The sequence below is a fragment of the Gordionus sp. m RMFG-2023 genome, chromosome 3 (assembly GCF_954871325.1).
Source record: "Gordionus sp. m RMFG-2023 chromosome 3, tfGorSpeb1-WG-v2, whole genome shotgun sequence".
NCBI classification, from domain to species: Eukaryota; Metazoa; Nematomorpha; class Gordioida; order Chordodea; family Parachordodidae; genus Gordionus; species Gordionus sp. m RMFG-2023.
The window spans coordinates 28,391,659-28,406,179 of NC_088777.1; the positions used below are offsets into that span (position 1 = coordinate 28,391,659).

The window sequence follows — 14,521 nt, forward strand, 5'->3', positions numbered from 1 at the left end:
ATTATTTTTAGCTCACTACTTTGTAGAAATTTACAAAAACTAAATTTAGATTTGGTTCAGGTTATTGATTTGGCGGAAAATATATATGAACAGGTAGATACAATAAGAATGAATGTAGATGAATATTTTCATAATATTTATATAGACGTTGAATCGAAGGCTAAATTTTATGATATAACACTAATTAAACCTCATCTAGCACCTGGGCAATTATTGAGATGTAAAATAAATATTGGCTCAACTGAAGAATATTATAAAATATCCACTTTCATCCCATTCTTAGATACTTTTTTATCGCAATTAAAAGTACGGTTTTTAGATACAAGTCTTTAGCAATCTTCAAGTTTTAATATACCCAAAAATCCATCTTCGTTTTCTAATGCCACTATTGGTAAAATTAAATATTTAGCAAAATTTTATTCCTATGATATTGATACTGAAATAAATTTAATCAGTGAATTCGAATTGTGGTATAAATATTTACTACGTTTAGCTATTTTACCTGAGCATGCTATTGATGCGCTCAATCGGTGTAAAGAAACCTTGGTTCAAATTTCTAATATTTTGAAGTTGTTTTATATTCTACCATGTTTGCCTATTATAACATGTACGAATGAAAGGATTTTCCAACTTAAGAAGTTTGAAAACATATTTATGAAATACTACTTCCGAATCTCGGCTAAATGGGTTAGCTCTGTTAAATATCCACAGAGATTTGGTTCCAACGACAAACAAAATTCTTGATGAATTGGCAACATTCCCACGAAAATTAAAAATCACATTATAATTATAGTATTTAATAAAAAATTTTGTATAATTATGTATTTGATAAGAAGTTGTTTTTTAAATTATTTTCTAGTCAATATTTTATAGTTTTGTTAAACGCCTCGTTTTGAGCCGATTTTTAAAAACGGCTAACTCAGTTATTTATCCAGAAAAATATTAGCAAGCCTGAAAATTTTGTTCATAGAAGAAGCAAAGGTCTTGACATATAGTATCGAAATTTCGAGGCTTAGTTAATATTTTTCTGGCGAAAATATTGAGTTAGCCTATTTTTAAAAATCGGCTCAAAATGAGCCGTTTAACAACATTAATATTTTATACACACCACTATTAGTATTTTCAATAAAAAAATTATATTATACTTATATTGTATGAGAATTTAAGCTGAGGCTAGTTTTTAAAGCAAATTTTATAAAAAAAATGACATTAAACTTTATTTCAACTTTACATTTAAAAAACTTTATTAAATATAATATACCTAACTAAAAATAATAAAAAATAGGCTTGTAATATCCATTAACACCAATTAGTAAATAATAGTTACAAATAGAAATATAATTATTATTAAATTATGAATAATTTAATGGAATAGCTAAAACATAAGACCTGGCCGAAGGCACCCTCCCCCCCCCCCAAAAAAAAAAATTCAAACCACCCCCCATAAGAAAATCTTGGATACGCCACTGAACAACTAAATATAAGTGATTACGACACTCCACACCTACAAGCCAAAGAAGAGCATATACAGCTGATAGCAAAATCATAATATAAGGTGAATTTCATATCAAATCATCAATGTTTCAACCAAACCCCTTTTAATTTTTCTTAGATTTTGCATACTGGTAGTAAATACTATAACTAAGAAAAAAATGAAATTTTATCTTCCAACACTGTTTACCCGCTAAGATATGGGCGTTTAAAGCGCCGAAAAATGGTACATTTTTGACAAAATGTACCTCATTTATTTCCAAATATCTCGAGAAATAATTTGAATTTTATTATGTAGCTTAATAATAGTTCTTTAATATGACATAAAAATAAATATAATAGAAATCTGATTAATGTTGAAAACTGGATGTATAAAACCGGAAATAGCCATAGAAAAAAAGTATTTTTTTCAAAATTTTTTCCCTGTATTTAGCAGGGTTGGCAAGTCGGTCAATTGACCAGTCAAATTCAGTCAATTGACCGGTCAATTGACCCTAGAAGTATTTGACCTGTCAAATACTCTAAAAAATTTAAAGGAAAAATAAATTAAAAATATGTTTAAAAAAGGGAAAAACGATGTTTGCTTATTTTTTGTGTCCACAATATCAAGAGGAAAACTCACAAGTATGTGATATAATTCAAGAATTAGCTATTTTACAAGGTTGTGATGACCAAAATATTTTAAGTGATATAATTAATTTCAGAAGCAAAAACAGCATGTTTAATTAGCAAATTATGTGGAAAGTAATTTCCAGAAACAATCAATTCCGACCTAGTTAATAGATTAAACTTTGTCCATCCTGCCCATTAAGAGACTAACAATTCCTAGTTCTACTTCTCCCTTAGAAAGAAAAAGGTCGATTTGGGTTAATATTCTTATGAAAATAGAAATCGATTGAAAATCTAAGACATCAGGAAAATTGATTAAAAAATATTAAAGAAAATGATAATATTGAATATAGATTAGAACAAAACTCTGCTACAGATAGCTACATGTTAGTTATTGAATGACAATGAATTTTAAAAATTAATATTATAGATTCATTTTACTATTATATTCAAAATAAAGTTAATATTAACTTAAAAAAACATATATTTGAATTTGACCGTATTTGACCATATTTGACCTGTCAAATATCGGTCAATTGACCGAAACGTATTTTACCAGTCAAATGCACAACCCTGAGTTAGATATATAACTCCTTTATATTTGTACCAAATCCTAGACTGGGATGAACATGGGTCAATAAGTTATGACTCTTTATATGGCTTAAATTGATCAAATTTAACATAAATTAGCTATGAAATAATGTTTATTTATAAATTATATCCAAATGATAGGCCCTTACTTTTTTTTTATCTTTAACAAATTTTTTTAGAGGTGGCTGGGTTATTGTGCTTTATTTAAAACTTTAGTTAAATTTTGTCTCCAATAACTTGACAAAATAATTTTAAATATTTTATTTATCATAAAATAATCTACCAAAAATTAACATTCAACAATAATTCTTTCCCCTTATCATCAAAAATGAAAGAAAGACTTAATATATTATTTGACGCGAATTCAATGGATTATATAACATTCAAACAATGGATAGCTATCAATCGAACTGAAACACTTATAAATTCGCCGACGTAGATTATTTGTAGTGCAGGACCATGCACAAGGATTTAATTGTACCAATAATCAGACCACTATTAACCCTTTTATGATTTTTTACTGCAAGGACAACATAATATATTCGATTGTTTAAAGCACAAAGTATGTGCATAATATTTATTTCAAACAAAATTGATCCTATTCTTGAAAGAAAGATTTAATAGAGTGGCTAAAATTTATTATTTTTCCGATGGGCAGTAACCCAATATAAAAATAAATAAGACTTCATTAATCTTTACAATCATGAAAATGTTTTTGGGATAAAGGCTGAGTGACATTTTTTGAAACCGCACATGGTAAAAGTCCCTGCGACAGTTTAGGGGGCGTAACTAAACAGTTAGCAGCTCGAGCAAGCTTGCAACGCCCATTTGTTCACATATGACAACAATGGATTTATTTAACTAAGCAAAAAAATTTCCATAGGGTAAATTTTATATTTGTGAGCAATAATGAATATATTAACATATAAAATCATCTTGAAAGTAGGTTTTTGAGAGTAAAGAGAATTTCTGGAACACAAAAGTTTCATGCTTTTATTCTCCTGGTCAAAACAAAAGTCAAAATTTATTCAAATGGTTTGGATGATTTAATAGATATAGATATAGATCTTTGATTGTATTATATGTAATTATAAAATTTGAGGCAAATAAAGCTATAAATATGTTTAGAAATATTTTGTCACGTAATTTCGAGACAAAATTTAAAATGTTGAAGCACATTATCCCATCCACCTCTCAAATATTTTATTAAAGATAAAAAAAAAGTAAGGGTCTATCATTTAGACATAATTTTTTAATAAACATTTCATAACTATTCATTAAATTTAAATATGATGATATTTATATTAAATTTGATCAATTTAATCCATATAAAGAGTCATAACTCCTAGACCCATATTCACCCCAGTCTAGGATTTGGTACAAATATAAAGCAGTGTGATTGATATCTATCTACAGAAATTTTTTTTGAAATATACCTTTTTTGAATGGCTATTTCCGGTTTTATACATCCGATTATCGATATTAATCAGGTATCTATCATATTTATTTGTATGACATATTAAAGAACTATTATTAAGCTACATAATAAAATTTAAATTATTTCTCTAACATAATTATTTCTCGAGATATTTGAAAATAAATGGTGTGCATTTTGTCAAAAATATACCATTTTTCCACACTTTAAACGCCCATATCTATTAAATCGATTAAAGTTTAAAAAACGATAATGAATTTTATTTATTATCCAATTTAACTTCCAATAATATGCAATTTGATTAACCTCGATAATATAATATTACATGTCGGAAAGTTATAATATAATACAAATAACGTCCTTTTAAAATATATAACGTGACCTTTTAAAATATATCTTAACCTTTACAATAATAAATATTCAGATGTAACATATCTTCTTTCCCACGAAGTTAAGATCGTCTACCAATCTTTTTATTTACCAAGTTCAAGTTCATCTATTAATTTTTTTGTTGGCTTAACCCGTTTGCCTTCCTTTTTGAGTTCAATTGTTATTATTGATTTGATTTCGTCTGATTATATTTATATCTATTGTTAATCATTTTGATTTTTACATTTGTTGGTAACGATAAGTCAAATTCTATAATCCACGGAAATCTAAATAGGCTGTGTCAAATTTTATAATCCACGGAAATCCAAATAGGCTGTATCAATCATTTTGATAGTGCCCTTTATCATTATCATAAATTCTATAATCCATGGAAATCTAAATAGGCTGCATCAATCATTTTGATAGTGCCCTTTATTATTATAAATTCTATAATCCATGGAAATCTAAATAGGCTGCATCAAATTCTATAATCCATTGAAATCTAAATAGGTTCCATCAATCATTTTGACAGTGCCCTTTACCATTATCATAAATTCTATAATCCATGGAAATCTTAATAAGCTGCATCAATCATTTTGAGAGTGCCCTTTACCATTATCATAAATTCTATAATCCATGGAAATCTAAATAGGCTGCATCAATCATTTTGATAGTGCCCTTTATCATTATAAATTCTATAATCCATGGAAATCTAAATAAGCTGCATCGTGCCTTTATCATAAATTTTATAACTTTGTTTAAGTTTAATATATATACTGTATTTTTTTTTACATTTAGCCTAAATATATACTGTGTAAAAAATGTAAATATAAAATAGTTTTATAAAAATGTTAATTTTGTTAATAAAAACTTATAATATTTGATCAAAAATTATAATTTAATGTTGAGCATGTTTAATCTATAATATATAACGTGTCAAAGTCACAGTGTCATAATTTATAATATATATATAAAAAATCGTGAATTTTGAAAAGTGACTGTGGCCTAATCGGCAAGAGCGTCGCTTACAAATCTGATGGTTTTGGGTTCGAATCCCAGCAAATATCATTTTTTTTTCTTAAGCTAACATGCTGGTTCCATCCTTGGGGAGATGATAATATCTATCTATAATATTTATAATATATATAAAAGCCGTGTCACAACATTTAGTCAATCTTATTATTTTAAAAAATATTCGTCCAATAACATAAATGTTAAGCCAATTTCCGTGTGATTATATATGATGTTTTTAATATTTTTAATGATGATTTTATATAATACCCAAGATACCTCACCAGAAAACGTTAAAGATATTGGTAATTTATGTTACATATGATTTTATATAAATTATCAATAAATGAAAATCTTACAAATTAAAAAATATAGCTTAGCCATTTCATTAGATGGTTAATATTTAGATTTTTACAGTATCAATGTTTAAATTATCAAATATATTTTTTTACAATAAAGATCTTATTGAAGAATGGATCCACATCATGAGAAATCAAACTTATTCAAAACTCTGGAGAACAATTTACCAAGGAGTGCTTTGTGCCTTCCATTATTAATAACCCTTAAGGAATGATCCAATCCCAGAATTTTATACAATTATATATCTTTTAATTAGGTAATTTTTATGCATAAGTAAATATTTGCATTTATTTGATTACTAGCTGATAGGTCATCAAGTTTGACAAAGAATTAGAATTTTCTCCTTAATTTGATGATGGATGAATTAAATTAAAAACCATGCTTTATGAATTATCACTTTTATGAAATATCATAGGTCTGTTATTTTGCAACTTGGTAAATCATTGGAATTGTTATCATGGAAGCAGATTTTTTATTTTATTATTTAATACAACTCAATTGCCGTTAGCATAGCTGATATTTTTAAATTTTTGCCATTTATTACCATATTAGCTATCGTATAGGATATTCCATGTTATTCATGCAACTTTCAACTGAATACCTACTTCTTATCTGAAGATTTGAACTTTCTACATTCCATAGTTTTGTATATTTTCTCATCACTTCATATTTGTTGAATGTATGTTATTCTTAACATTTTTGATTAAATGTATAACCTTTTTGTTTATAATTTGACTATGACTAAAGTTAACCTCCTTATAATTTGTTAACTTAGATATATTTTTATTTTTTCTATTGTAATTTAATAACAATGTCTTAAATTTAATATTTTATTTTGTTCCTAAGTAATAAATCATTTGTTATTTGGAGGCGTAGTGGTTTGTTTAAATTTAAATTAGGATGTACATATTTTCAATGATTTTTATAAGGCATTACTTTAATATGTATTCATGAATTTCATATAAATACCAGGAGCTAATCTTTAGAATGATGGGATCAGATATTTCTCCTTCATATGATATTAAATTATTTTGAAAAAAATTTCCCAATAATATGAAATGGCTAAAAAATATACATATTAGAGAGATTAAATACATTATTATGGGTTTTGCTGGACTTGAGAAATATTTTTACAGTTAATATGGGCTTGGACCTGACTTAGGAAAAATTTTTCAAAATTATTATGGTCTTAGATGCTTGTAATTTTTTTTTGAAGAGATGGTCAGGCGATCAAAAAACCAAGGCCCATGCAATTTCATATTCTTATTGTATTTTTAAACGCTAAACGCATTATGACTTTTTATATATTTTATTTCAGTTCTCAAATACCAAAAATATTATGGTCGTTGACGGGTTTGAGAAAATTTTCCCGTAGACCTGGCTTGGGAATTTTTTTAATATTAGATATTAGGCATAGGTGTAATATTTAACACAGAATATTTATATGGCTCTCAGGTAAAAGCTAATTTAAATAAATTTTTAATCAAAAAAATAGTATTCACTTTTTAATGGGTTGGCCTTGGTCTTAAGTAGGGATGAGCGGGGTTAAAAAGCGGGAAAAAATTTTGAAAATTACTATGGGTGGCCAGGTTTGAGAAATTTTTTTACAAAATTATTATCAGCTTGGATCCTTGGGAATTTTTTTATTAATAACTATGGGTCAGACATTGGCCTAAAACAAATTTATTTGCAGGCCTGGGCTCGGCCTGATCAAAAAACCGAGGCCCATGTAAATCTGATTTTGATTGTATTTTTAAATTCATTATGATTTTTTAAATATTTTATTTCAGTTCTCAACTACCAAAATTATTATGATCTTTCATTGGGCTTGGAAGAATTTTTTCAAAATTATGGCTTTGTACCTTGCTTGGGAATTTTTTTTAATATTAAATATTAGGCATAGGTTATCAGTAATATTTTACAAATAATATTCTTATTATCAAGTAAAAGCTTTAAATATATTTTGACTCAAAATATGTTATTTACACTATTTACACTTAGTTATAATAGATTGAACTAGCCTGGAGGGAGGAGGGGGTAAAAAGAATAAAAATTGGATATTATTTTCAATAACAGGTAACAACTATCATAAAAATAAAGAGAAAATCTCATTCCCCGTCATTTTTGACGGGCTATCTACTAGTTAATTAAAAAATATATAAATCTATATATATTTGGAATCACATATCGATATTATAAAAAAAAAATAAAAAAGTTTATTAATAAGTAATTTTTTCATATTAATTAATTAAACATGCTAATATTAAATCATTATTTTTGCTCAAATACTATTATCAACAAAATTATTTTATTACATTTTTATAAAACTTTTTTTTACACAGTATATATATCTTAAAAGAAGAAAAATATACAGTATATATTTTGGTGAAATATGAAAAAATATGACCAAAATATATGCTTGATATTAAACGTTTATATGGAGGGTATATTAAGGGGTAGAACCATTCTAAACATGTTGGAAAGTTATCTAATTAAACTTACCAAATATAGGCCTCTATAAATTTAAATTTTTTGATTAATTCTTTTTTTAATTGGTTTTTCCGAATTAAGAAAGGGCATCATTTTTTATTATTGATCCGTCCTCTTGAACTAATTGAGCTTAAAAATTTAAATTTCATAGACCCTCACAACATATATAATCATGCAAGATCATTCAATTTGAAAGGTCCACAGAACCCTTGGAATGATCCACTAATTTGACTAATTAAGAACTACTATTAAAGTTAAAATTTTTATATCACTTGATTAAAAATATTTAGACTTTTGAATCGGTCTTCCTCATTAAAATATATTGTTTAATTATTTTTCATATTCCTAGTTGTATGATGTGTTTAGATTTTATACATTGATTTACTATTTATCGATGTAATTTTTTTTTATAAAAATAAACAAATAATGGTTACCAAAAATTAAAATGAATGGAGCTTAAACTATAGTTTGTCCGTTTTCTTATAATAATTTTAAAATCATTTTGCCACGAAATGCTGATCATTCGAAAAGAATTTATATATATAACCCCCTCTACAAATATTTTCCACTCAAAGAGGGTTTAAATTACTTGTATCTAAATCTTATTATTTAGAGGAAAATACGCCACCTTAAAATTCACCTGACACATAATTTTAGAAAATTAAAAAAACACATAAAGATCTAAATTTTTAATGAACTTTTATGACAATAAAGTTATTATACTACAATCCTTTACATAACAATCTTAAACGTAAAAACAGATATTTTTCTCTAGCCGTACCTAAATTATCATGAAATTAAAGAGTGACGCCTGTTTCAATAAAAACGATCACCATATACATTTATACATTTAAAATTCATAATTTTTAAAATTTAGTTATGTATGTCACCCTTTGTTTAAATGACGCAAATTATTTTAACTGGAATAAATTAATTAACTGTTGACAAAATTTTGATTTTATGCTACATTTGTAGATTGTTTGTATCCCTCAAAGTTCTCCTTTAGAAAATATTTTAAAAAGATTTGAAAATCTTTATTGGAATGAATTTTTGGAGGATTTTGAACTAATAAATTTACCTAAAATGTTTATTATTTTTCCTTTATATTTAAAGTAAAAAAGATTAATTAAAATTCCACCAATAAATTGATATAAATCAAACCTAACGAAAATTATATCAATATCCATAAAATTGAATATAATAAGACAAGGTTAATATGTAACTATTTTTATTTTTTTAGACAATATCCTCTAAATAATAACGAGAAGAGATCTTATATTTTTTAAATTTCGAATGTATAATAATTTTATATAAATCTAAATTAAAATAAAATTTAAAAAAATATATAAAATATTTATTAAAAGAACATTAAAATTATAATTAACATACTATTATCTATATCTATATAAAAATATATAATTAAAAGAAAAGAAATTTAAAAAAAAAATTAATTATAAAATGAAAATTTTTATGAAAAAAATTAAGATAATAAACATTTATGGTAAATTTCATCTTTCAAAATATTCCCTTTCAAAAATTTTCAATTTTTATTTTACTGGGAATAACATTCAGAAAGATTTTCAATTTTTTAAAATATTCTTTTAAAGAGAATTTTAAGGGCTATAAATTGATATATAATTTGTTGCTTTGTTTAAATAGTTATTTTAAAAGTCAAAATTAATTTTGTTTTTTGGAGCTTGAGGTCTCACCAGGTCAACTTTTTTAACTTGTTTTAGCATTGATATGTTAAGCATAAATTTTTTACATCATTTAAAAAAAATTATATCATAATAATATTTGAACCTTAGATAAACTTCTACGTCATCTATTTTATTTATATATTTCTGTCGTAATTATATAATATTTTATTTTAATAATATGATATTTTATTTCAATGATGTCTTTATTTGTTTTTTATGTCCTTTTATATAAAATGCATTTTTTTTAAAATACATTAATTTAATTGAAATATATCTTTTTATTATGAAGGTATTCTATTACATTATTACATCTATCCTCCCCCTTTTTTTTGGCTCTCGATTTGGAACGGTATAAATTGTTTTCTTATTCGTATTGGATAACGGCTACTTGTACTTTCGTTCTCTAAAAAGGTTTGATCAGTCGTGTCGATGTCACTCTTATCATTTATGATGGCATCTTTGGTTATTGAGTCTTGTATCGGATCAATATCTTTTGTCATCAAGTCTTGTATCGGCTCAATGTCTTTTTCTATAGAGTTTTGTATAGGATCACTTTCATTCATTTGAGGTGTTATTTGTAACGGTTCTCCTTTTCTTCCTTCCTCTATTTTTAATATCGGAATCATTTAACATATGTTTTAACTGATTAATATGTCTTCTCCATAACCCTAATCTAGTCTCAGCTAAATACGTCATTGGACCTGTTTTTTTAAGATGATACCTGGTATCCAAATATCTTTCTTAAAATCTTTTGCATATATTTTCTCATTTATATTAAAAAACCTGGTAGCTGAGGTATGTATGGATGTGGATAAATTGGCTTTATTAATTGTAAAGGTCTTATGGGTTGAAATTTGAGCATCATTGAACTTGGTGATTGTTTAGTGGTTATTTGTGGCGTATTTCGATAATTAAATAAAAAATCTTGTATTTTATTATAATTATTATGTTTTTTTAAAATTTTTTTAAAAGTTTGTACTAGCCGCTCTGCTTCTCCGTTGGTTCTAGGGCGCACTATATACATTTCTAATTGATAATTGTTTGCAAAATAAACTGAATTCTCTACTTTGAAAGGGGGGCCCATTATCCTTAACAATCGTATTGGGGCAACCAAAAATAGCAAAAACTCTTAACAATAATTTTCTTACTTCAGTAAAATTATTAGTCGATAGTTTTTGTATTTCAGGCCATTTACTAAAACTATCTATTATTACTAGATATATATCTCCGTTAATGGGTCTGGCAAAATCTAAATGAATTCTTCCCCATGGTTTATTTGCGGAGGGCCATTTCCCTATGATTATTTCCAGGATTATTTGTCTGACATAATTCACAATTCCTACCGTGTAATTCGATATCTTCGTTAATATTTGGCCACCAAACATTCTCTTGTGCCAATAATTTTGTTTTAGTATACCCCTGATGCCCCATATGTAAAAAAGACAAAATATTTACTTGTAGTTTTTTCGGAATTATAGTTCTTAAACCCCATAATATACATCCTGCTTCCACCGTGAGTTCATTTCGGCGCTGGAAAAACGGTTTTAGATTTTTCTCTATTATCTTCGGCCACCCAGTTACAATGTAACATGACACCTTTGATAATACCGTGTCATTTCTTGTGCTTGCTTTTATATCTAACGCTGAAATAAATTGTGGAGCATCCGATACTATTAAATTAATATCTAACTCTTCCCAAGTAGATGGTTCACCGTCAATTGGGAACCGGGATAGCATATTCGCATTATTATTTTTTTTTGTCCCTTTCAGTTGCAATTCATAATCATAATTGGCTAGCAATAATGACCACCGTACTAATCTTGAGGACATATCTGTTATTCTTTTATGTGGATTGAGTAACGATATCAGTGGTTTATGATCTGTAATAATAATAAAATGTTTGCCAATTTAATATTGTTTAAATTTAATTAGTCCAAATATAATTGCTAAAGCTTCACGCTCTATCTGACTATAATTTCGTCCGGCTGCATTTAATGCTCGAGATGCCAATCCAATTGGTTTTTCCTCGTTGTTAATTATATGAGATATAACGGACCCTATTCCTTGTTGCGACACATCCGCAGCTAGAATTATCGGTTTTCCCGGATTTTAATGAGTTAAAATTGGTGCTTCTGATATTATTTTTTAAAATTATTAATTACTATTGTTTCATTATTCGTCCATTTCCATGGCACGTTTTTTCGTAACAGTCGATACGATGGCGCGGCCATTGTTGAACAGTTCTTTATAAATTTTTGATAATAGTTAATTATACCGATAAAAGCTTTTAATTCTTTAACGTTTTTCGGTAACGGTGCGTCTAAAATTGCATTGACGTTTTTATTTGTTGTTGTGATTCCCTCTTCGCTAATGGTATGACCTAAGAATTCAATCTTTTCTTTAAAAAAATACATTTTTTTAGATTTAATTTCATACCATTTGTTTCTAACGTATTTAGCACATTTATCAAATTTTTTTTATGATTCTCAATTGATTCCCCAGTAATTATTATATCGTCCAAATATACCGCTACCCCGGGTAGTCCTTTTAATAAAGAATCCATTGCTTTTTGGAAAATGGCTGGCGCTGAGGCTACCCCGAACGGAAGTCGTGTGAAGCGATATAATCCACTCGGCGTGTTGATCACTAACAGCCTTTTTACCTTGTCTAGCTCTATTTGAAAATATGCTTCGGATAACTAATACTGTATATTTGGATCCATTACCTAGTGTGGCTAATGGGTAAAGGATACTTATCAATCAAAATATTAGCATTAACCGTTTGTTGGATGTCACCACAGATTTGTAAGGATCCATCTTTTTTTAGTATCGGCACAATCGGAGAAGCGATATTCGAGTAATTTAGCTTTTCCATAACTCCCATGGATTCCATTCATTGCAATTCCGTTTCTAGTTTTTCCTTCCACGCAAATGGAATCGGTCTGCTTTTAAGACATTGAAAGTTGGGGTTGGGTTTTACCGATAGCTTTGCTTTAAACTCTTTTAGTAAACCTAACTTCTTAGTAAATAATGATGAAAATTTATGTTCAATTTTATCCTCCCAAACCTCATTAACTGTATTACATTTATTTATTTTTATTAACTTTAATTGGTTTATTAAATTTCTACCTATCAAATTAATACCATTGTTTACAATTATAAATTCATGATATATAATTTTATTCGTATAATTAACGGGTAATATACATTTACCTTGAATCTCAACTAATACATAGATGTTAAAATGGTATCCGTTTTTGTTACTGGTCTTTTTAAACGGTCAACGTCTTTAACAGTTAAAGCCACTTATCGGATTATTTGACATGGAATCACTCAAAGGGAATAAGAAAAATTAACATGAATTAATTTTCATAATGCATGAAAATATAATTAATACATAGAAAAATAGATTCATTAATTAATTATAAATTTTCAGCCCTATCGCCATGTGGACAACATAGTCTTTGAGAATAGCTCCCTTGTGGAACGTTTTCTGGATTTCTGGCGTCGAACGGGATTACAGAGATCAGCTATTTGTTATGGGTACTACACAACTACAAACGGTAATTCTGCTGACAACCACGACTATAGTCTTAATGAAAAGTTTTAAGAAATGATTTTTCTTTATTCTTCCAAATTAAATTTAAGATAATAATCAAAATCAAATTTTTTAAGCATTTTGAAAATATATTTTTTGATATCCCTCTGACTTGGCACCTCCCCCTGGAAAGATTTTTTTTTTATTAATAAAAATTTATAATTAGATTTGAATAATAAAGTTAAAAATAAATAATATATAGAAATAATTTTTTCAAGATACATTTTCTTAGACCTGTGTGCCGGAGCCTCAATTGACGGTGGAGGTCTTTTTATTTTTTTTATTGGCGTTCGGCGGCGCGCCGCGCTATTTATTTAAACAATTTTATATGTTAATTTATAATTCAATGTATTACATTATTTGGGCGCTCTTAGTTCTAACACATTGTTAAAGTTTAATTCATTTCTTAAATTATTTATTTAAATTTATGTATTTTCTCATTCTTAGAAAAAGAGCAAGGAATTGCATTTTTACTCGGGTCAGAATCATAATTAGTAATATTCGATTTTATTAAAACAAATTAAAATATAAATTTGTAATGCAAGCAAATTATATAGTAGGAAATATAATAAATTAGAAATAAGATTTAGTAAAATTATATAATTGTCATGTATAAATAGAATTTCAAGATTCGCGGGACATAAAGAAGTCATTTTTGCATTGAGTTTAAATCCACGATTCCTTTTCTGGGTGTGTGTGGCTTTGACATATTTGATATTAGACATGTGCGCTGACAGCATTAAAATTATAAATTATTGGAAACACTTTTGAAATAAAATTTATGCTTTATTATGTTTGTAACTATAATTTAATGATTTTATTAAGTTATAATTATCATGTATAAATATCATTATATTTAGATTTATGG

General features: G+C 26.8%; 1 protein-coding gene across 1 annotated transcript in view; it reads left to right on the forward strand.

Moving 5' to 3' along the window:
• LOC135927566 (nuclear protein localization protein 4 homolog) overlaps window positions 1-14,521 on the forward strand; it is a 97,672-nt gene that overhangs the window by 37,242 nt on the left and 45,909 nt on the right. Inside the window, exon 9 of the mRNA XM_065463628.1 lies at window positions 13,492-13,658. Within this exon, the coding sequence (XP_065319700.1) occupies window positions 13,492-13,658 (167 nt within the window). The remainder of the gene's footprint in view (window positions 1-13,491; window positions 13,659-14,521) is intronic.